Source organism: Aphelocoma coerulescens, chromosome 19 (assembly GCF_041296385.1).
Source record: "Aphelocoma coerulescens isolate FSJ_1873_10779 chromosome 19, UR_Acoe_1.0, whole genome shotgun sequence".
NCBI lineage: Eukaryota > Metazoa > Chordata > Aves > Passeriformes > Corvidae > Aphelocoma > Aphelocoma coerulescens.
The window spans coordinates 7,427,398-7,449,915 of NC_091032.1; the positions used below are offsets into that span (position 1 = coordinate 7,427,398).

The following is a 22,518-nucleotide window of genomic DNA, read 5'->3' on the forward strand; positions in this document are numbered from 1 at the left end:
GCTCCTGTGGGCAGAGCACATGCAGCCGCTGGTTCCCCTTTTGCTTCAGAGGAGCCTGGGGGAAACTGCTGAAACAGCTCTTGCATTGGTGTCCCCTCCTCCAGCCTGCTCTTGCCCCGTTTGCCAAGGCCCACAGTGTCCCCATGTCCACTGCTGGTGTCCCCATGTCCTGGCTGCCCCGGGTTCGGTCAGGCTGGGGCAGCAGTGGATGTGCGGCAGAGATGTGTGAACACACACGGCTCAGCTGTGTGACACTGCCCCAAGTCCCCTCTGGGGCAGGGAGAGGTCTGATACCTTCTGGGGGTGCAGAGCCAGGTCCCCATGTGGGACCTGGTGATGCTGCTGCCCTCCAAGGTCACTTCTCGCTGGTGGCAATCCCCGCGGTCCGATTCCGCCTTCCCTCGGGACACGGGGCTCCAGAGGGCTACAACACACGGGATGCTCTCCCACTGCCGGGTGAGAGCGCGGGGAGCCTGGCAGGGGACCCCTCCCCGCGGCTCTTGCTGGACACACGTCGGGAAAGCCGGCCGGGGAAGGCGGCTGCCGCTCGCCCCAGCCTTGACCACAGCCGGGCTGCGGCGGCGGAGCAGCCCCACCTCCATTGCCGAGGAGCATTTCCTGTGGCAGCGCGCAGGGCGGAGCGGCGGGGCCGGCTGGGGCGCAGGGCGCGGGCAGCGGCCCCTGCACCGCCCGCGGCCGCGGGGCCGAGCGGAGCCGGCCGGGAGCGGGGCTGGCCCCGTGCTTGCGGCGCTGCCGAGCCCGGAGCCGCCGCCGCTCGCAGGCGGCCCCGCAGCCGCGCCGGGAGCGCCCGGGCCGCCGGGGACTGGGAGGCCGGAGCTGGGTCAGGCTGGAGCACCGGGGATCCCATAATGGCTCCTTTCATCCCGCGCTGGTGGCCGGCGTCCAGAGCTGAGTCAGGCTGGGACAGCTCAGCCGCGTGAGCCCCTTGCCTGGAGCCTTGTGGGGTCCCCTCTGCGCCCCGCTGCCCGGCCGGCCATGGAGGAGGAAGAGGAGGCCATAGGGTACCTGGATAAAGTGCTGGAGGATGAAGATGACTCTGAGCCAGGAACTCCCACCAGCCCCGTGTCTCCGTTTTCGGCCGGCGAGAAGGTGGGCAGCGGGGGGACCCTGCTCCCGTGCTGGGCAGTGGGTGTGGGACAAGGGGCATCCTGCTGGTGCAGGTGATGGCCAGGTGTTGGGGCAGCTCCTGGGGCGATGCGGTGGGTGATGGCGAGGGGCAGAGCTGGGGGCGACGGGAGCATCACTGCGGCCCCACCACTCCCCCAGGAGTGTGGCCAGGGGCACAGGGCAGGGCTGTGCCAGGCTCCAGGTGTGAAGGGCTTGGAGTGGGGTGACCACCCAGCTGTCCTCTTAGGGGGGAGTAGGGCCACACGTGCTGCTGGTGGGGGCTGCGTGGCTCAGCAGAGCTGGCACTGGATGCTCAGGAAGGGGCTGGTTTCACACTCTGCCCCACTGCTCGGCCACCAGAAACTCCTCAGGAGTCCCAAAACAGAGCTGGGGAGTGGACCTGGAGAGACCCCTGTGCTGGCAGGTGTAGCTCAGCATCCTTCTCATGCCTACCCTGCCACGGTGCTGGAAGAGGGCTCTGGCCCTGCTCTTCCTGGGGTCTCCTGCACAGGGCAGCCGCAGAGCCCTGAGTAAGAGTCACTGCTCTGGGTCACGGGGGTCCAGTTGACGTCGTCCCCGTGGGGTGTGCGGGCCCCGGGCGTGGGTGGGCCCCTTATCTCCTGAGCTCCTGCACAGGGCCCAGGCTGGGGGAAGCAGGAAGAGCCCGTGACTAATCTGTGGCAAAGAGCCCACGAGCTCCCAGTGAATAAAAGTGGCCCCCCCGCTCACCCTCCTGTTGCGCTGGTCACTGTGGCCCAGCCTTAATGGGGCAGCGTGGCAGCATGGACACCCTGGTTGTCACAGCAGTGTCCAGGGCCGGCTGATGGACACTAGAGTGGGGTGGGGAAATGCTGATCCTCAGCCATGCCCACTCTGGGGCTGTGCCCCCCCAGGTGTTTGCAGCTGCCACCTCCCCTGACACAACAGCCAGGGCTGGCACGGGCAGAGGTGAGACAGGACCAGTGTCCCCCCCTAAACCATCCTGAATGGCCCAGAGTGGTGCCCTCATGGCTCTGCTTGGTCCCTGTCTGGGTGGCAAAGCCTGGTCCTCAAGTGTGATTTTTAAGGGGAGGGGCCAAGGCGTGACCAAGGATGGTCCAGGGGCTGGGGTGTCCGTGCCTGGGCACTGGCAGATCCTCGCTGAGGGTCCCAGAGCCCCCCAGCCCGGCCATCCCCCTGCCATGAGGGTCATGCCACCGGAGCACCAGCGCTGCAGCAGACCTGGGCGCTGGGACCTGCCCCAGTGCCACTGGGCAGTGCCTGCTGGGGTGCACTTTCCAAGGGAAACCTCAGCCGAGGGAAAGGGTGGTGCCGCGTCACGTGGCAGCACCATCCAGCGCCAAGCATGATTTCACTGGGCGTCTCTGGACTCTGCCCTGGGAGAGTCCTGCCATGCTGTGCGCCATCCTGGAGCGCTGCCAGTGGCGCCGGGCTCGTGGCCAGCCTGGAGCAGGGAGGGGAGAGAAGCCAGCGCAGCTCGTCGCTTTCCCAGCTGGCTCCCGATGGGCTCTGCTGCCCATTGGGCACATACCGTGGAGCTTCGCCAACACTGGCAGGGAGATGTGGCCGTGTGGGGATGCCAGGAATGGGTTGGTGGGATGAGGGGTCTCCTCCTGTGCCATTTGCTGGCTCAGCCAGGCTCCTTGCTGTGTTCCACAGGGCGAGCGGGATGCTGGCAAAGGCCTGGAGATGAGGAAGTTGGTGCTCTCTGGTTTCCTGGCCAGTGAAGAGATCTACATCAACCAGCTGGAGGCCCTCTTATTGGTGAGCACAGCCCCCAGACTGGACACCCCCAGCAGTGATGGATGGATGGATGGATGGATGGATGGATGGATGGATGGATGGATGGATGGATGGATGGATGGAGTAATTTCTTCCTGGACAGCTTCTCCCAGCCACATCAGCCTGGGTGGGAGCAAAGCTCCAGAAGCCACACCAGAGCCAGCTTTGCCCTGTCCTGGCTACCCCCATCTCACCTCCCCCGCTGCCCATGTCCCTGTCCCTGCTGGGGACATATTTATAGCCCTGCTTCCTCTTGTGGACTAGTTGACCTTCATGGCGAGACGCTGTTGCACAACACAGGGTCACCACTGCCGCGGGGAAGTCCGGGGATGCACGAGCCCGGAGTGCCCCTTGGTCCATCTGTCCCAGCCTCAGATCCTCCTCATCCCCAGCCTTCCTCTCTTAGCCTTCATCTCAGACTCTCCCTTTGGCAGCCCATGAAGCCACTGAAGGCCACGGCCACCACGTCGCAGCCTGTCCTCACCCTCCAGCAGATCGAGACGATTTTCTACAAGATCCAGGATATCTATGAGATCCACAAGGAGTTCTACGACAGCCTGTGCCCGAAGGTGCAGCAGTGGGACAGCAACGTCACCATGGGCCACCTCTTCCAGAAGCTGGTACGCACCTTCCCCAGGTCTTGCTCCACTTGGAAGAGGAGATGAGTTTGGAGTGTGATGAGTTTGGAGTTGCGATGCCAGTAGGGGCTGTGCCCATGGATGCCATGACCATGCTGGGGAGAGGAGAAGGAGAGGCCAGGTTGAAGTGCTGTAGCTTCAGCTTCTGCTGTCCAGGCACTTGTTATTTCTCTGCTGGACTTCGGAGGTTTATGGAGGCACAGGGCTGGGCAGGAGCTCCACCATCCTGCCCTGAGCAGGAGCCAAGCATGTGACTCCCAGCTGGCTGAGTGTCCTGCCAGGAGTGGACAGCTCTGGGCAGTGTCACCTCAAGGGTTGCCTGAGCCCTTGGGTGCAGCAGGGGGCTTCAGCACCCTGCTGGTGCCCAGCTAACCCCCCACTCCCCACAGGCCAGCCAGCTGGGGGTCTACAAGGCCTTTGTGGATAACTACAAAATCGCCCTGGAGACTGCAGAGAAGTGCAGCCAGAGCAACTACCAGTTCCAGAAGATCTCGGAGGTAAGCTGGGATGTGGCTGTGCCAGTGGGACAGGGCTGTGCCTGGGCTGTGCCACACAGGGCAGAGAACACTGTCCTCGTGGCTGAGCTGACCATGCCTGCCCCGCAGAGATGCTCTCCGTGCCCTGGGGACTTGCAGGGACTGTCCCCAAGGGCTGGGCCACAGGGGGCTCTGCTGGAGGGCTGTGGTCTTTGGGCATTGCACAAGTTTGTCCCCACCTTGTGCAAGCTCAGGTTGGGTTCATCCCGTGCTGTCACCACCCCATCCAGTGTCAGTGGGTGCTGGGCACCTGTGGCTCATCTCCTGCTGCCTGCATCTCCATGCCTGGATCCCCTACAGAAATGGGGATCTCCGTGGCTACAACCTGCCCCCTCTTGTCCTGTTCAGCTTGGTGGCATCACCACCGTGCCCCAGCTGCTGGGCACAGCCAGAGCTGCTCCCAGCCAGGCAGCATCCCCCACTCCTCCCCCCAGCACCCGTGTGTGGCCTCCAGCACGGCCAGGCTGGGCCCGGGGGGCGATAGCAGGGTGCAGGAAGGCTGCGGGGGGACCCCATGACCTTGAGCCATGACCTTCCCCCCCTCCCCAGCCCCCCGCGGGCTGCGCTGATGGCCCTTTCCCTCCCTAGGAGCTGAAGGTGAAGGGCCCCAAGGACTCGAAGGAGAGCCACACGTCCGTCACCATGGAGGGTACGGCGGGCGTGGGGAAGGGGACGCAGCCTTTTTGTGTGCACGGCATCGGCGTGGGTGAATTGCTGAGCCCTTTGTGTGCCCGGAGCCGGCGGGGAGGGAGGGTCACGGCTCTTTAGGATGCTGGGGGCGTGCGGCAGCCCCCCAGCCCCTGCCCACCGCTCCTCCCCGCCCGCGGCCGTGCCGGGAGCCGTGCGGAGGGGCCGGAGCTGTGCCGCAGCCGGGCTGAGCTGCTGCGGGGCGGCAGCGATGGCTGCGCCGACACGGGGCTGCCATGGAAATCCTCGTCATTGTCCGGCTCTGCTGTAACTGCACCTATGGTGAGGCGAGGGGGGCGGCTCCGCTTTGGGGTGCCGGTGGGGAGTGGTGCCGCGGGGTCTTTGCCGGGGGGTGGAGGCTGCGTCGTGCTCTGCAGGCTGAAGTTGGGAGCGTCTTTGTTCCAGGCTCGATTGAATCATCTTGGCTCCGGCACACGCAGCCACGCGGCCGCTGTCCCCGCCGGGCAGGGGCTCGTGCCGGTGATGGGACAGAAGGAGCTGGGGTGGGCAGGGGGATCCTGGGCTTGGGGACCCTCTCTGCCCGCGCTGTGCCGTGTGGGTGGTGATGGGGAGGGGTCCCCATTTGCCCCAGCATCGTGGGGGCTGGAATGTCCATCTCTCCACGGCTGGGAGGAGAGGCACCAGGCATCCCTGCCTGCTGCTGCCCGTGGGTCCCAGGGTGGTGGGACTGTGTGCACAAGGAGCCCGTTGCTCCTTGCTTGTGCTGGGACAACCCCTCCTGGGGCTCCCCGGAGCTTTGTGTATGCCTGTGGTGTTGGCAGCCGGAGAGTCCATCCTTCCTGTGGGTCTAGGGTGGTGGAAAAGGGGGGATACCCTGGCTGCCTCCCTTTATCCCAGAGCAGGGTTCTTGCTGGCTGTCACAGGGAGCAGGGCTCTTGTTTTACCCTCTGGCATGGAGTTGTGGGGGTGCAGCCTCTGGTTAGGGTTCAGGCTGGCATCCTCACCTCCTGAGCAGAGACCCCTTGCTCACCCTCTCTCAGAACCGGGTTGCTGTGAGGCAGCACCCTCTGGGATAAAGGGGATGGGAACTCCTCACGACTCAGCCCAGGATGAGGAGGCAGCATGTTTCCCTTCTCTCCCATGGCCTGAAACCTGGCTCCTCTCAGCCCTAGCAGTTTTGGGAAGTGCTCCAAAGTGAAGGGAAAACACAGAGGCATCAGCCTGGCTGGAAGCAGCCTGGGAAGACATGAATGTGGCCAGGCACAGGGAGCAGCACTGTGAGTGGGCTCCGTGCCTTTTCCTGCCCAAAGAGCTGGGGAGGATGAGAAGGGTCTGTCTGCTTCCACTGAAATGTGCCTCTGAAGAGCCTCTGGGGCTGTTTCCTGCTGGGAAGGTGCATGGCAGGAGAAAGGGCTTGTCTGTACCCTGTGTGTGAGGCAGCTCTGCTCCCCTGGCCAGAGTGGGGCCTCATGGGGGGCTGTGGGGAAGGACACGGTGTTGGGATGATGCCTTGGCCCCCGTGTTTCCTGTAGGTAGGGGTTTTGCTGCTGCTGGAGCAGCCTGGGTCCCCTTTGCACCCAGGGCTGGTTAGGGTGGTGCACAGAGGTGGGTACAGGGTGTCCCGTGGGGTGGCAGAGCACGGTGAGGGACGGGACCCAGTGCTGAGCCAAAAGGGAAACTGAAAAAGCTGCTGAGGGTGATGAGAGGCTCTTCCGCTCCTCAACCACTGCACAGCAAGCGTGGGTGCACCCCTCCCACGGAGGCCCTGCCCTCCTCCTGCAGTGCCAGTGGTGTTCACCACCCACAACCACACACCAGCCTGGCTGTGGTTCCTCGTGCCTCCAGCACAGCAGGACACGGGGCTCTGGCACTGGTGGCTCCCCACTGCTCCCGGCACTACCATGACTGTTGATCCCAGATGCTCGCCCGGGGCTCTGTGCAGACCAGGGGGGCTCTCTAGGCATCTGGGCTCCCCTCCTTGCCCCTGTGCTGTCTGTGACAGGTGGGAGAGGGGCCAGGGCTCCAGCCACAGGTGGCTGCTGACACCTTCTCTCTCCCCTCAGCGCTGCTGTACAAACCCATCGACCGAGTGACACGGAGCACCCTCGTCCTGCATGTGAGTGTGACGCCAGTCCTTGGGGGACGGTGGTGAGCTCTGTCTCTGCTGCTCCTGGGGATCTGCAGTTGATGAGGGGGTCTCTAGGGTGGGTGCTTTTGAGCTGCTCACCTGTGTCTGTCTCCTTCCAGGACCTCCTCAAGCACACCCCAGCTGACCACCCTGACTACCCGCTGCTCCAGGATGCTCTCCGCATCTCCCAGAACTTCCTCTCCAGCATCAATGAGGACATCGATCCCCGGAGGACAGCGGTCACCACCCCCAAGGGCGAGGTGAGCCCGCAGGGTGGGCAGTGGCTGGGCACAGGGTGAGGGCTGAGCTCTCTGCCAGCCCCTGGCTGGTGTCTCCATCCTGAAGAGCTCCATGGTGCCTGGGTAGGACTTGGAGGGGTTCCTCCAGATACAGTTCTAGGTACAAGATTAGGGCTCTACCTGGTCCTTGCTGCTTGCTGGTACCTTATTAAGCATAGAGGACATGGACCTTTCCATGCTCCTGGTGGCTGAGCCACAGACAGGGACAGGATTGTCAGCCTTTCCCCAAGGATTGCTGGCCTTTGCTCCCTGCCTGCTCTCACAGCAGCCTCTCTGCCCCACAGACCCGGCAGCTTGTCAAGGATGGCTTCCTGGTGGAGCTGTCGGAGGGCTCGCGGAAGCTGCGGCACGTCTTCCTCTTCACCGACGTGCTGCTCTGTGCCAAGCTGAAGAAGACAGCGGTGGGGTAAGGAGGGTGCTGGGCCCTCACTGGGCCAGGGGCTGTGCCAGGGAAGGGGTCAGGCATCAGTCAGCATCCGTGCCCTGCCTGCAGGAAGCACCAGCAGTACGACTGCAAGTGGTACGTGCCCCTGGCCGACCTGGTGTTCCCCTCGCCGGAGGAGTCGGAGCACTGCCCGCAGGTCCACGTCATCCCCGACCATGAGCTGGAGGACATGAAGATGAAGATCTCAGCCATCAAGAGCGAGGTGCAGAAGGAGGTGAGAGAAGGCTGTGGGACTTGCTGCCGGGATGGGTGCCTTGCTTGGGATCAGGGATGGGACATGGGGGACAGGGGCACCTGTGGAAGGTCCTCTCTGCTCCCCGTCTGCAGAAAGCCAACAAGGGGCAGAGCCGGGCCATCGAGCGCCTCAAGAAGAAGATGTTTGAGAACGAATTCTGGCTGCTCCTCAACTCACCTGCCATTCCCTTCCGCATCCACAACCGCAACGGGAAGGTGAGGAGGGCGGGCTGGGGCTGGGCTCAGCCCTGCCTGCACACAGCCTGCCACATCCCCCTCTCTCTTACAGAGCTACCTCTTCCTGCTCTCCTCCGACTACGAGCGGTCTGAGTGGAGGGAGGCCATCCAGAGACTGCAGAAAAAGGGTGAGTTTGGGGCTGCAGAGGCCCCCTTGGGGCTCCTGGCCCCACCAGAGGCCACAGGGAGGTCCTGTAGGATCCCAGCCTGGTGCTCTCCAGTCTCCATGACCAGCACTGGCTGTGTTCCTCTGAAGTTTCTGTCCTCTCCCAGACCTCCAGGCCTTTGTCCTGAGCTCAGTGGAGCTGCAGGTGCTCACGGGATCCTGCTTCAAGCTACGCACTGTCCACAACATCCCGGTCACCAGCAACAAGGACGGTGAGTGACCACTGGGCTGGTGGGTCCTGCTTTGCTCGGGATGATGCTGGGCAGGAGCTGTGGGGTCCCTGGGCTGGAGCGGGGACCCTGCTGTGCAGGGGACAGCTTCCCACCAGGTGGCACTGCTGGAGCAGCGTCGGGCTCCCAGGCAGCGCAATCCCGGCTGCAGTACGGGGCTGCTTTTGGGCTCTCTCCAGCACCCCCATGGGCTGGGCAGGACCAGTGTCCCCAGGGTGAGACCCAGCCAGCCCCACTGGGAACCTCCCCCAGGACCGTCCAGCAGCAGGAGAGCTTGGGATATCTGTCAGTGGGGGATACAGAACTTAGGGATGTCCCTCCAGGGGGTTGGGGGCATTTGGGTGTCACTGCAGGCACTGTGCTTGCTGTGGCAAAGGTGGCCTCGGGGAAGGCCAGCCCCAGGCCCTGACACAGCCTCTGCTCTCCTGCCACAGATGACGAGTCCCCAGGGCTTTATGGGTTCCTGCACGTCATTGTCCACTCTGCCAAGGGCTTCAAGCAGTCAGCCAGTAAGTGTGGGTGCCCACCCTGCTTGGAGTGGGCTCAGAAGAGTTGGGGTCCAGCACGTGGCCCTGCTCTGGCCACAGTGATCCCCTGGGAGATGGTGGGGATGTTCCTGGGGTGCTGAGCAATGTCTGCTCCCCCAGACCTCTACTGCACGCTGGAGGTGGACTCCTTTGGCTACTTCGTCAGCAAAGCCAAGACCAGGGTGTTCCGGGACACCACGGAGCCGCAGTGGAATGAGGTGAGGGAAGGTGGGATGCAGGGAGGGGGCTGTGCTCCCCATTTCCCTTCAACCCCTGTTCTGGAGCTGCTCTGGGGTGCTGGGGTTGAGCCACCCTCCCTCCACACCCCAGGAGTTTGAGATCGAGCTGGAGGGCTCCCAGTCCCTGCGCATCCTCTGCTACGAGAAGTGCTACGACAAAACCAAACTCAACAAGGACAACAATGAAATCGTGGACAAGATCATGGGCAAGGGGCAGATCCAGGTATGCACTGGGACTTTTGGGCATCTTCTCACCTGAAGGTGGACCCCTTAGGGCCTGGCTGCTGGGCTGGGAGGGTTGTCCTGGAGTGATGCCTGGGATAGAGAGCTCTGGTTTTGGGAGCAGGGTACAGCAATTGTGGGGTTGAAGGCAGTGAGGTGGGTGGGCATCAGGCATGGAGGGGATGGTCCTGGGGCACAGTGGATGCAGGAGAAGGTGGGACAAAGTGAGAGGGGCCCTGTGGAGGTGGCAAAGCCAGACCTACCCCGCAGAGGTGCATCCAGCCCCAGCTGGGCTGGAAGTGTTTCTGTTCCACTGCTCTCCGTGCCATGGCCCCAGGGGGCTGCGGGGAGGGGTTGGCAGCTGCCCCAGGGAGGGCTCTGCATGTGCAGCCCCCTGTCCCTCCTGTGTCCCCCTCTGCCACCATCTGCCTTCCCTGTGCCTCCATCCGCTGCTGTTATGGCAACAGGGGTTTCCAGGGCAACAGCTGAGCCGCCTCTGATTGGCGGTTGTCAGGCAGGGAGGATGGAGGCCTGGGCTGCTCTGAGATGCTCTCAGGTGAGCAGGACCAGGAGGATGGAGTAGGGGGCAGGCAGCCCCCAGACCTCACAGTCCCCCTGCACCCACCTTGGCCAGGCTGCAGGGAAGCCTAGGGCAGGGGAACGCAGTTCGGGATGGGGGTGTCCCTGTGTTTTCCTGGTGGGCACCACAGCCTGGCTGCCCTCCTGGCAGTACTGGGGATGGGGCATGCCTGGGACACAGCCCTCGACCCAGGGCCACTTCAAAGGGCCCATCATGGCCGCCTGCTCCGTGGGAAAGCAACTGAGGGCAGGTCCCAGGGGAGCAGAGAGCAGCATGGAAATGCTGCTGGGAAGGGGATGCTGTGGGGAAACAGCACCGGAGGGGGGCACAGGGAGGGAGGTGGGGGCTCAGCTTCACCAGTGGCTTGTTCATACCTGGAATCACCCGTCTGTTGCTGTCTCTCCCAGGAAACAGTGGCGTGGGGGTGGCATTGGGCCAAGTGGGAAGGCCAGGGCAGGGAAGGGGCTCGGTATCCCGCGGGGATCAGTCCAGCTGCACTCTCGGAAATAGCCTGGATCAACAAACATGAGTCATGCTGGGAGATGCAGGGGTCGGGACAGGGACAGCACAGCTCGTACCGGCTGTGCAAAAGTTGTGGGGGCAGAAAGGGAGAGGAGAAGGCCCTGGAGCTGCTTATCCCAAGGAGGATCTGGATGGATGAAAGAGTGTCAGGGTTGGGGCTGTCCTGCTGTTGCCCAGAGCCACAGCTTGGCCTTTGCCCCAGGGGTGGGCTGGGTGACAGGGCAGGACAGGATGGGCAGTGGGTTGTAGTCAAGCCCCAGAGCTGCCCCCCTTCTTGTCCCTGAGCTGTTTAGGCAGAGATGCTGCCTTGGATGTTCCTCACCCTGGCTGGTCCCTGGGCTCATCATGAGCTGCTGCTGGTTCCACATAGCAGCACTGGCTGCTCAGTGGAAAGGTGCGACTCCTGGTTGGCATTAACCCTGCTTTGTTGTTGTTAACCCCATTTTGTCTGCAGTTTTTAAAGCTGGAACATGCTGTGGACAGGGCTGCCACGTTTGGCTTGTCCCCCCATGAGGGTCTTGTGTCCCCTGCGCTGCAGGGCTCAGCTCTGAGCTGTCCCAGTTGCTCCCAGCAGCTGGGCCGTGTCTTGCTGGGTGCTGGCAGGGGTGCGTGGTGCTGTGCCAGGACGGCAGGCAGATGCTGTGGTGGGCAAAGCAGGCTGTGAGTACTTGTGCCCACATTGCAGAGGACAGAGGATGGATCTGGCCCCCATGCCCTGGGGCACGTGAGGAGACAGGCAGTGGCTGCATGAAGGGGGTCTCAGGAGCCCCTTCCTCAGCTCATTTGATGCACAGGGGGGCTGTGGCTGTTGGAGCAGAGCCTGTGTTGTCATGGGCATGGTGCCTGCCGTACCCTCAGGTAATAGCTGCCTGCCTGTCTGTCCGCTTCCCTGGATGGGGGGATTTGTGATGTTGGGACACCCCAGAGCTGCACGGAGTCATAGTGACCCATATGGACTCCAGGGGCTGCTGAGGGATGGACTGGGGGGCAGTGCAAGTCCCCCCAAGCCTGCACCTCACCATGTCCCTGCCTGTCAGGAGAAGCAGCAGGCAGGGACCCTTCCAGGGCTTCCCTGCCCACATCACCCCCTGGCAGTGGGGCTGACAAGGGCGAGGGTGCACAGAGGGGACATGGGGGTCCCCAGCTGTCCCTAGGCATGACAACAGACCCCAAAAGCCTCATCCCCATGCCCCTTGCTGAGAGCAGGAGAGCCAGCTTGGCTCCTGCGCCGAGCCGGGAGCGCTGCAGCCGCCAGCGGCGGTGCCTCGGGGCCGCGGCTGCCGCTGGCGCGGCGAGGCGGATAACGGCAGAGGGATAACGGCAGAGGGATAACGGCGGATAACGGCGGATAACGGGGGATAACGGCGGCGGGGAGCCCGGGCACCCCCCCAGCGCTCCCGAGCGGCGGCGGGCGGCAGGGCGAGAGTTAAACGCGTGGGGGCCGCCGGCGGGGGGGGGCTGCCTTTGAGTCACTTCCTCGCAGGGGGAGGGAGGTTTTTGGGGCTGCCTCGCCGCCTCGCCAGCCTGGCTCACACCCTGAAGATGAGCCCTGCCCGCTCGCCGCCCCGCCGCCCCAGCAGGGCTCCCCTGGCCGGCCCCCGCTGACCTCTCCCCGCCGGCAGAAGGGATGCGGGTGCTGTGCTGACCCAGCCGCGGGGACGCTCCCGGCCAGCCTCGTGTCGCCTGCCCGGAGCCGAAGCGGTCGTGGCGATGACGGAGGTGCTGGTGCAGCCGGAGGGCAGCCCCGGCCCCGGGGGCGAGCAGCAGCCGGAGCGCGGCGTGGAGGAGCCCGAGGGGAAGCGGCCCCCGAACACGGGCGCCCGGCTCTGGGGCAGGGTGCGCAGCAAACTGCTCCGGCAGAAGGTGCTCCGGGTGCGGGGGGTGGCTGCAGGGGACGGTGCTGGGCTCTGGGATGGCTCCGCCGGGCTCTGCTGTGCGTGGCGACCGTGGCTTTTTGGTGGGGGGGCTCTGATACGGGCGGCTGTGTTGTTTGTGTGGAGAGTGAGTGCTCTGGGGTCTGTGCACGGAGCGGGGAGGCTGTTTGGGTGCTTCAGGAGCTCTTCGATGCAGTTGGCAGCTTGTGAGGTGTTCGTTTTGCTCCTTCCCTCTCCCTCTGTGTGCTGGCAGGATCAGGGAGGCTGAGCTGTTTGCACCGGTGGGTCCTGCACAGGCAGGGCAGGGAAGCCCCTGCCCAGCCCTGGAGCTTGCCCAGGGGCAGTGATGCTTCTGGGCTGGCTGGGGCCGGGTTCCTGCGGTGCCACAGCACCCAGTGCCTGCGTCCCCCCCCTCCTGCAACCCGGGTCGATCCAGGCTTTCCCCAGCTCACAGCTGTGTCGCAGCCACATCAGCCAGTGCTGCCCGTCTCCGTGGGAGCACAGAGTGCAGGGATGTGCGACAGAGGTGACAAGGGAGGGGGACAGCGCCCTTGCAGGCTGTCCCAAAAGCCCCATGGGGGACTCTGGGGGTTTCCCTCGGTGGCATCCCCCTGCGCAGGGAGCTGCTGGCTCGGGGCTCAGCTGTGGCCGCGGGCAGGAGCTGGCTGGGCCCGTGGGGGTTCGGTTTGGCAGCGGCGGGGCCGCGTGTGACGCAGCGGCATTAACCTCGATTCTGTGCCACTGCTCCGCACAGGGGATTAAGGGGCAGCCAGGGCTCTGTGGGGAGGCTGCCTGGCGGCTATTGCTGGGTCAAAACATGAAGGGGTTTCGTCTCCCGTGCCCATTGCAGCCGCTGGCTTCCCTGCCCACTGCTGCCCGGGAGTCCTGGGGCTGCGGGGCAGGATGTGGCCCCAGCAGGTCTGTGCGGGGTCCTGGTGGGCTGTGGGTGCTGCTGCTGCTCCTCAGGTTGCTCTCAGACGGGTCTGTGAATTCCTGCTTTTTTGGGGAGCTGTGCTTTGCTACTGGCAGCATTTGCTGGTGTGGGGACTGCTCTGTCCCATGGCGCCAGGGGCTCGGGGACTGGCTGTTCCCTGGGGAGGGAGCTGCTGGCATGGAGGTCTGGTGAGGGATCTGCTTGCCTGGGCAGCCACGGGAGGCCAGGCTGGGGAGTCTGTGGGTTCCACATTGATGGGAAGCAATGCTGGCTGTAGCAGCTCCTCTGGGATCCCGCTCCCCAGGGCCCTGGCAGAGATGACCTCGCTGATTGAGTCACCAGTGTGCTCCTGATGGCTTCACCCAGGCTGATGGTTGGCTGACCTCATGGGCCTGAGATGTGAGGAAGGGATGTGCCCAGCCTGGCAGCCCCTGCCCCACCACAGCATCCCAGTGTTTGGGGCCCTGGGGAGCCACCATGAAGATTTCGAGCCCTTTCAGCTCCTCACCTTGGACCTCTGCCTGGGTCTGTCACAGTGCCATGACCTGGAGGTGTCTTGAGGACAAAATTCCAGGATATGGCCTCATCACCTTAAGTCCGGAGTTGTCCCACGGACAAGACAAGCAGTAGGAGAGGGGGTCAGCACCAGCTGGATCTCCCCAAGACACAGTGCTGCAGGACTGCTAGGATGTTCATCGTCTGTTCCTCCACATCCCAGGGCCTTGTCCTACAAGGCAACACCTTCAGATAATTCGGGAAACCAGGATGATGGCACATCCCTGTGGCAACAAACAGAGGGTGTTTCACCTCGCCATGGATGAGCGCGGCACCGCAGTGGGCATGGATACCACCATGGCTAAGAGTCCCTGAGATGCAGGAGGGAGCAGCCTGGAGACGTGCTGGTGACCTGGCTGTTTCCCCAGGCACAGGCTGGTGTTTGAAGCCATCTGACCTTCTAAAGAGGAGCTGACAGCTCATCCTGCACAGTGCTGCCTCGGGGGCTGTTCCCCAGGGCTCCCAGCCCAGGAGTTCCCCGTTGACCTGGGATGTCCCTGCATCCTGCTGGAGCAAGGCAGCTCCCTTCGGAGGAGAAGGAGATGGTGCTGGGAGCTGGGACAGGGCGTTCGCCAGCACTGTGTGGGCAGGAGCTGCCTCTGGCTCTGTGGGTGGATGCTCCCATCCATCCTCCCACACCTGGAGATGTGGCTTTGCTTAAACTGGGGAGTGGCAGTGTCGTCTGCTGCTGCTGCTGCTGCACGGGGTGCTGGCCAGGAGGGTTAGAGAGCACCAGGGCCAGGCCACAGCTGGTGCCCCAGAGGGGCACAGGGACCTGCCCCAGCTGCAAGGGGGCTCAGGCCCATGGTGCCAGCAGAACTAGCCCAAATTTGGGCCTTGCTGTGGGATGGTTCTGCCCATGCAGGGGGAAGGGGCTGTGGGGAAGTGACGTGCTCAGGGTAAGGTCTGCGGCACTGGCGGCAGCCAACCTGGCTTTCATTAAAGCTTTCTTCAGAGCTCTGCTAAAGCCCTTCCAGATGTGAGCTGCCAGGGCCATCAGAGCTGGAGGGACCCAAGGGATGGGGATGGGAAAGGGGAAGGATGTGGTGGCTGCAGTTTAAATCGCATTGCGGAGCAGGGAGGCTCCTGAGCTGGCTGGGGGACACAGGGGCTTCGCTGCCGTGAGTGGGACAGGGATGGATGAATTGGCCGTGGTGGCTGCATGGCAGCACCGTGGGGGATGCGGTGCTGGGGGGCAACACAGAGGAGCTGGAGCAGCAGGACCGGGGTTGGCTGTGGTCTGGCTGCAGTCTTGTGATCTCAGTGTCCAGACCTGCTGCACGGTCCCATGGGAGCTCAGGGCAGCTGCAGCCTTCCTTCTCCCGCTCTCCAGCAGCCGCAGGGCTGGCACGGAGGAAGCAGCGTGGCACTCTCCGGGCTCTTGCATGTGCTGGGCTGGAGCATCAGGGAGGGCTCCGTGTCAGGAGCCATTCCTGGGCTGTGCTGGAGACAGCAGCATTTCTGTCTTGCTGGGGACCACAATTTTCCCATGGCTGAGGAGCTGCTCGGGTTCACTGTGACACAGGGCTGGGCATGTGGCAATACCACCGTGCTGGGTCTGTGCCTGTCCGTGGGACTGTGGGGTCTTGGTGTGCAAGAAGGGACATGAGGGACCCCAGAGTGCCCCCCATCATGACATGCAGTGACTTTATCGGCAGGGGAACAGCAGCTCTGTGGCTGGAGCAGCAGCTCTGGACATCTTTACACTCGCCCAGAGCATCTCCTGACCCAGCAGCTGCAGGAAACTCCCGTGTCCTTGCGGAGTGACCCCGCATGCCTGGCACAAGTGTGGCCTGGCAGCTGCGTGTCCCCAGCCCTGGGAGCCCCCACCAGCTCCCACATCCCCTCCCCTTCCCCAAGGGGACATTAGTGCCTGGCTGCCCGCCCCGTGCATTACAGGGATCAATGGGGCTGGATCAATACCACCAGCTGGGGACCAAAAAGCCCCAAAAGGCAACTGCAGCCGCCTCTGCCCAGCCCTGGGGCCCGGAACCCACCACGGCACGTGCCGGGGCCTTGGGAATGCCAGCACCTCACCACGGCACCCGGGTGCCGGGGCAGCGTCACCGAGTCCCCCGCTAGCCCCAAAGCCAGAAATAGCAGAGCCTGTCATTCCCAGGGGTTATAAATAGCCTTGGCTATGGGGAGATGTTGTTTTTCTGCATGGAAAACGCTGCCCTAGTTCTGTTTCATCAATCTGCTGCCAGAAATAGTCCTAATTTCTTGGAAGTTTCTTGCTTCTCGAGTGTGGGTTAAAGCACTGCCTTGCAGGGGCTCTGGGGAGAGGGCAGGACAGGGGGGCTGAGCCCATCTGGCTTCAGGGCATAGCCAGAGTGACCCCAGACCCCAAAGGGGAACGAACCTCTCCATCCTCGGGTCATGAGCAGCACGTTGCCCAGGAAAAGCATGTCCTGTGCCCTACACCATCTGCAGATCAGGGGCTTTGGGGGCCACCAGGTTGGGATGACAGCGGGGCTGGCATGGGGCTGTGTCCCCACAGAAATCACAGACCATCTCTCCCCACAGCTGGACCCACAGGCCGTGCAGACAAAAAACTGGCACATGGACGTGATTGAGATGAATGGGGTAAGCAGGGCTGGGGGACCCACAGCCCCTCGCTGTGAATGCAGCCCCTTCTTGCCTTCAGGCCAGCCAGGACTCACCCCCTGTCTCCCACAGATCAAGGTGGAGTTCTCCATGAAGTTCACAAGCAGGGACATGAGCCTGAAGAGGACCCCATCCAAAAAGCAGACTGGCGTCTTTGGGGTCAAAATCAGTGTCGTGACAAAGTAAGTGCAGGGCTGTGGGGGCTGATGTGCTCTGTGGGTGTGGGGTTGCACTGAGTCTCCTTGCTCCCGCCAACACCGGGGAGCTTGGCCTTTGCTGGGGACCTGCCCATTCCCTTCACCATCCCCATCCTTCCCACCTGCACGCCCATCGTGCTGCTGGCCCAGGGTTTGCAGGGCTGGGCTGGCTGCCGCGGGTTCCCCTGGGAATCTTTGCTGAGGGCTCCTCTCCCCGAGCCAGGCGTGAGCGCTCCAAGGTGCCTTACATCGTGCGCCAGTGCATCGAGGAGGTGGAGAAGAGGGGCATCGAGGAGGTCGGCATCTACAGGATCTCTGGAGTCGCCACTGACATCCAGGCGTTGAAAGCTGTCTTTGATGCGAGTGAGTGTCCTGGGGGGAGTTTGATGTTCCTATGGGAGGGTTCACAGGCACCGAGACCCCCCCAGCCCTCTGCAAGGCCAGGGTTTGGTTATTGCACTGCACAGATGAGCTTCTGTGTCCAGGGAGGGGCTGGGGGTGAGGAGGGACAGAAACACCCAGAGATCCCAGCCCTGTTTGTGCCTTGATGCCTCTGAGCTGCTGCCGCTCCTGGCTGGCTCCTGGGAGACACTGAGTCAGGGAAACGTTGCAAATGCATTTGCAAATCGTTCCACGTCCTGTTGCCCAGCCAGGCGGGAACCACTCGGCTTTTCCCAGCCTCAGCCTGGCTAATGGGGCTGTGATCCCAGCAGTGCTGTCCCTGCCCTCCAGCTGGCAGCCTGTCTGGATAGCTGCAGTGACACAGAGGGTAGAGACCCAGAGGGGAAGGAGGGCAGGAGGCTTCACATGTGGGTGCTCTCTGGACAGATAACAAGGACATCCTGGTGATGCTGAGTGACATGGACATCAATGCCATCGCTGGCACGCTGAAGCTGTACTTCCGTGAGCTGCCCGAGCCCCTCCTCACTGACAGACTCTACCCTGCCTTCATGGAGGGGATTGGTAAGGACTCGGGGATGGGGAAGGCATTGATGCACAAACGTGGCTTTGTTTGGCATCGCCTGCTCTGGGATGGGAGACTCCCAAGGGTCCTTCCCAGCTCGGCCCACTCAGTCCTGGCTGTTCTTGCCAGCTCCAGGCCAGCTCAGAGCTCATGGTGCTGCTCCCCAGTGCTCACACACTGGCTGCCAGGAGGTATCTGGCCATGGTGGGTCCTGCTGCTGCACCAGATCCTGCCCTGAGCCCTCTCTCTCCTTGCTTCCAGCCCTCTCGGATCCTGCTGCCAAGGAGAACTGCATGATGCACCTTCTCCGCTCGCTGCCTGACCCCAACCTCATCACCTTCCTCTTCCTGCTGGAGCACTTGAAAAGGTAATGGCTCAGGGGCTGCCTGGGATGGTTGGGAGGTGCAGGACGGGCCTGTCTCACTGCTTTGCTGTGGGGATGGGACATGGATGGAGTTAGAGCTGCTGTTTGATTCCTGTGGTGCCTGCACAGCTGCAGGCTGATCCCAGACTGGAGGCAGATGGTGCTGGGCTGGTGCAGAGCAGGGCTGTGGGCAGCAGCCAGGGCACCAGCAACAGCAGCTCAGTGTTGGGCAGGCACAGAGGGGTCCTTTCCCAGGCATTCCAAGAGGGTACAGCCCCAGGTGTATCCCACCTGCCCTGTCTCTGGGCTCTGGCACATTCCCCAGGGTCCTGCCAGGCTGCAGCTTGTTCAGACCCTTCAACTGATGTCTGTGTTGGCTTTCCACATCTCCTCTCCTTGGGCCCTGTAGGATGCTGGGGGGATCCTGGAGCCGTTCTGCCCCTCCAGAGCAGCCCCTGGTGTCCCAGGACCACTGGCCATGGTACCAGCAGGGTCTGTGCCATGCCTGGCCAGTGATCCGGGTCAGCTCTGCAGGGAGCATACGACCTCTGGAAACATGGAACTCTTGGCTGCTGCAGCCTGTGTGCAGCTGGTTGGATGAGCTCTGCAGGGAGCAGCTGGCCTCGGCACAGGATGGGGATCAACTGGGAGCTGTGCAGTGTCCCCCTTAGCAGGAAAACAGCTCTGTGTCCCTCCCCACTAGTCCAGCAGTAGCCCTTGCAAAATAAGGTGCAACAATGCCTGTCACTTGTCAGCAGCGGGGTGGCCAAGAACCAAGGATAGTCAGCTCTGTGGACGTGTCCCAGAGCTGCAGGTGACACCCCGTGTCACCTGTCCCAGAGTGAGTGCAGCAGTGTGTGGTTTGACAGGCTTTGTCTTGGCCCACATGAGGCACATCTGAACCTGGGGACTCATGGACTGGGGCTCTCTGGGGGGCCCAAAACCCGTGGAAGGCACAGGCTGTGTGTGCAGAGCAGCACACAGAGCCTGGCCAGAGCTTGGGACTGGGGCTCACGGCTCATGTTACTTGCATCATGAAACTTTTTTTTTGTTCCTCTGGTTTGGCTAAAACCAAACAGAAAAAGTGATTGATGCTGGGGGATGGAGAAGGAAAAATCCATTTCCATCCTGAGAACCGGGCACAGCCAGTTCCCACATCTGCTCCCCTGGCCGGGGCTCAAGCGAGCAGCCTGTGCTGGGGAGCACAGCTGCCTCCTAACATGGCAATGTTGTGGTCCTGGTTCCCTCGGTGCTGGCAGGGCTCCCACAGGGTTGTCGGGGCAGGGAGCCTCGAGGGGAGTGGGTGCAGGGGGCACGGGCTGGTGCAGAGCTCCCCGTACCCTGCAGGCTCGGGAAGGGTGGAGGCCCTGCAGCTCAGAAGTGAGCGAGGGCTTGGTTGCTGCCACATCACACCCAGGGCTCCCGGCCAGGCCCGGCGGCTCCAGCAGAGGCCGTGAAGGGGGCAGAGCTCCCTGCCCTGCACCTGGGTTTTCTGAGGGCTGCCAGGGGCAGTGGAAAGCTGGAGGTGCCGTGCTGCTGCTGGGAGAAGGGAGAGCAGCCCTTGCCCCCCACTTCACCCCACTGCTGCCCCGCTCCTGAACAGCGTTAGGGGCTGACACTGCCTTTCTCCCTGTACCCCACAGGGTGGCTGAAAAGGAGCCTATCAACAAAATGTCTCTCCACAATCTGGCCACGGTCTTTGGGCCAACACTGCTGAGACCCTCAGAGGGGGAGAGCAAGGCACACCTCACCTTGGCCTCTGACATCTGGTCCCATGATGTGATGGCTCAGGTAAGAGCTGGGTAATGGAGGGGTTCACCTGCCTGTCTGGGTAGATTTGTTACTCTTTGCTGGATGGGACAAGCTGGGAGGTGGCTTTACAAGCTGATACTCCAGAAAGGGAAAGCTCTTTCTTTCCCTTTCTGGAGTAACACCCCCATTTGCCTTCTACAGGTCCAGGTCCTTCTCTACTACCTGCAGCATCCTCCCATCTCCTTCACCGAGCTGAAACGCAACACACTTTACTTCTCCACGGACGTGTAGCCTGCAGGCAGAAGGCACCAGCTGCAAACACTCCAGCTCCCTGCTGGGGGACACGGACTGGATCACAGCCCCCCAGGGAGACCAGCCCAGACCCAGGACGGTGCCGCCTGCAGCTCCTGTACAATCGCGTTCCAGTGGCCCGGTCCCACCAGGTGCCAGGCCCTCTCTGTAAAGTAGTCGTGTCTTATGTCCCTTCTTGTGTTCAAGAATTGTTTTTATGTATATTTGCTCAACGGAAGAGGTAGTGACTGACAAGGGCTGTGGACACAGGCTTCCCCCTTGGCTAGTTTTCTCCTGGACTCCTTTCCGCCCACTCACTCCTACCAGGCACCCCTCGCCTGAAGCCTGCAGTGCCCCACGAGTGCCTGTTTGCTGCCCAGCTCCCCTGCCCACGCCTGCATGTGCAGCACCGGCTCGCTCCAAGGCCGGCAGCTCGTGGGCCTCCCTCCCCGGTGACGGTGACGACCAGCTCTGCTTTGGCTTCGCTGCCTGCGCAAACATTGGATCCTGTGCCTGGATCCTGCTCCGGCCCGAGCAAACCCGCAACCACGAGAGCAGAGGAGCAGGGTGCTGCTTCCTCCCTGCCATGGCTCTTCTGGGTGTTTTCAGGCCAGTCCCCTCTCCAGCCCCAGCCCTGTGCTTTGCCTGTGTGTGTGTGGCGTGGCGGTTCCTCCCCTTGCTGGATTTCGCCTCCGAGTAGCGTTTTGGGGTAACCCCTCACACAAGGCTGGACCCAGAGGTGCTGTGCTGGTCTTGATCCACAGCAGGCTGAAGGGACGGCCAGCCAGGCAGGTCTGCTTCCATCACCATGGGCTGACCCCACATTTACTCTGGCACTGATGGGGTCCCAAATCTCCCCAATTTGGAAATTTGGTGGGGAACAGGGTCCCTGCTGTACAGTTCTGTCTCTGCCATGGTGAGGTACTCACACCCCTGCCAGCCCAGCACTGCCATGCACCCCATGGCAGAGCCTGCCAGGGCACCAGCATTCCTGCCGTGGCCATGGGGACAAGGAGGGGTTTTGTTCCTCCTTGGCCTTCTCTGCTGCACTGGGCACATGGCAGCACATGGCCCTGCCTTGGTGGCAGCCTGTCTGCCAGAGGCAAGTGCTCTGCAGCAGCTGGATGGTCACCCAGCCTGGGAACCAGCACAGAAGGGTGGGAGGAGGAAAGCCTTCATGGCCCTCATGATTGAAGGCAGAAATGCTTCGTTCTGTCTTTCTCCCAAAGCGGTTGCTGCTGGATTAGCTGTGCCCGGCCAGCTCAGGTCTGTTTCTTAGTGGCTCCAGTTCTTGACCCCTCCCAAGCTGACGGCTGGAGTTACCACGCCATGTCCCAAGGCAGGACAGGCTGCCCGAGTCCCCGGTTCCCCAGGCATCCCCCACACTCCCACATAGGTGTTGGTACCTGTTGGGACACGAAACCTTTCGCTCTGTGAGCGGAGTCCGTGTTCTTGTGGGAACAGCCCCCCCAGCTCCCCAGCTGCGTTGGCCCTGCACTCTCCTGTGCCAAACAGAGATGGATGAGAAGTGACCAAGCGTGTCCCTCACAGCGGCGTTGCCTTTACCCTCCCAACTATGGACTGTTCCAGGTAGAGCCCAGCCACCAATGCACCAGGTATGTCCTCAGCCACCTCCCTGGGGAAGGCAGCACCTGCCAGCCCTGCACCAGCAAAGCAACCAAGGAGGGGTGGTCTCAGTCCCCCTCCAAAGGGCTCACACTCCAGACCCTGCTCCTCTTGACTACCAGCTAAACAGAAGGGAAACAGCATTGCAGAAAATAACCAGGCGTCTGTCTTGGCCCTGGACCCAGTAAGGAGGCCGAGCTTTAGATCTGACTGCACAACAGACCCCTGTGTGTGTCTGATTTGTTACATGTGTCCAAGTCTCTGTCCACGACACTGTCATTCCAGATGGAGACTCTGTACAGCCAAATCTCCCCCCACTAAAGTGGCTGGAGGCCCGGTCCCCACAGCCCAGCACAACAGGCTGTGGCTGACCCCATGACTGGCTTCTGCTTGTCCCTACAGGAAGGAAAAGAGGGGGGTGGACTCTTGCAGCTACAGGTAGAATAGAACTGTTAATTAATATTTGACTTTCAAAAGTTGTTAAGGATATATTTTTGTTTGTGTTCTGTTTCAATTTCTGTAGATTATAAACTTTAAATGGCTGTAAAACCTCGTGAGGAAAAAAAAAATGTTAATAAAAATGCAAAGCCCCAATATTTGCACAAAAGAAGCCCTGTGGTGTTGCTGTTTGCACTAACTGATCACCTTGGCAGAACAGCTTCCTCTCTTTCTGTCGTGGAATTCTTGCTAGTTGCACTTCAAGCCAGTGGTATAAGCACAGGCGTTGTGCCAGGCAATCTTAGAAGAGACTTCTTATGGTTTGGGCTACATCCTTGCATTTTGGAGGAAAAAA

The 22,518-nt window shown here is 62.2% G+C and overlaps 1 protein-coding gene across 3 annotated transcripts in view; it reads left to right on the plus strand.

Moving 5' to 3' along the window:
• Nucleotides 1–22,317, plus strand: part of ABR (ABR activator of RhoGEF and GTPase) — a 37,862-nt gene extending 15,545 nt beyond the window's left edge. Inside the window, exons 1-22 of one of the 3 annotated variants that reach the window (XM_069033065.1) lie at nucleotides 737–1,110; nucleotides 2,788–2,892; nucleotides 3,345–3,530; nucleotides 3,938–4,045; nucleotides 4,673–4,733; nucleotides 6,796–6,848; nucleotides 6,980–7,120; nucleotides 7,444–7,565; nucleotides 7,653–7,818; nucleotides 7,932–8,054; nucleotides 8,128–8,203; nucleotides 8,349–8,453; nucleotides 8,906–8,980; nucleotides 9,119–9,216; nucleotides 9,329–9,460; nucleotides 16,451–16,510; nucleotides 16,604–16,713; nucleotides 16,952–17,091; nucleotides 17,557–17,691; nucleotides 17,954–18,059; nucleotides 19,700–19,847; nucleotides 20,010–22,317. In XM_069033065.1, the coding sequence (XP_068889166.1) occupies nucleotides 997–1,110; nucleotides 2,788–2,892; nucleotides 3,345–3,530; nucleotides 3,938–4,045; nucleotides 4,673–4,733; nucleotides 6,796–6,848; nucleotides 6,980–7,120; nucleotides 7,444–7,565; nucleotides 7,653–7,818; nucleotides 7,932–8,054; nucleotides 8,128–8,203; nucleotides 8,349–8,453; nucleotides 8,906–8,980; nucleotides 9,119–9,216; nucleotides 9,329–9,460; nucleotides 16,451–16,510; nucleotides 16,604–16,713; nucleotides 16,952–17,091; nucleotides 17,557–17,691; nucleotides 17,954–18,059; nucleotides 19,700–19,847; nucleotides 20,010–20,099 (2,454 nt within the window). In that variant the 5' untranslated portion in view covers nucleotides 737–996 and the 3' untranslated portion in view covers nucleotides 20,100–22,317. Of the gene's footprint in view, nucleotides 1–736; nucleotides 1,111–2,787; nucleotides 2,893–3,344; nucleotides 3,531–3,937; nucleotides 4,046–4,672; nucleotides 4,734–6,795; nucleotides 6,849–6,979; nucleotides 7,121–7,443; nucleotides 7,566–7,652; nucleotides 7,819–7,931; nucleotides 8,055–8,127; nucleotides 8,204–8,348; nucleotides 8,454–8,905; nucleotides 8,981–9,118; nucleotides 9,217–9,328; nucleotides 9,461–12,084; nucleotides 12,425–16,450; nucleotides 16,511–16,603; nucleotides 16,714–16,951; nucleotides 17,092–17,556; nucleotides 17,692–17,953; nucleotides 18,060–19,699; nucleotides 19,848–20,009 lie in introns of those variants that run through there. The other 2 variants (XM_069033064.1, XM_069033066.1) reach the window with 2 other exon arrangements.
• The last annotated feature ends 201 nt before the right edge of the window (nucleotides 22,318–22,518 follow it).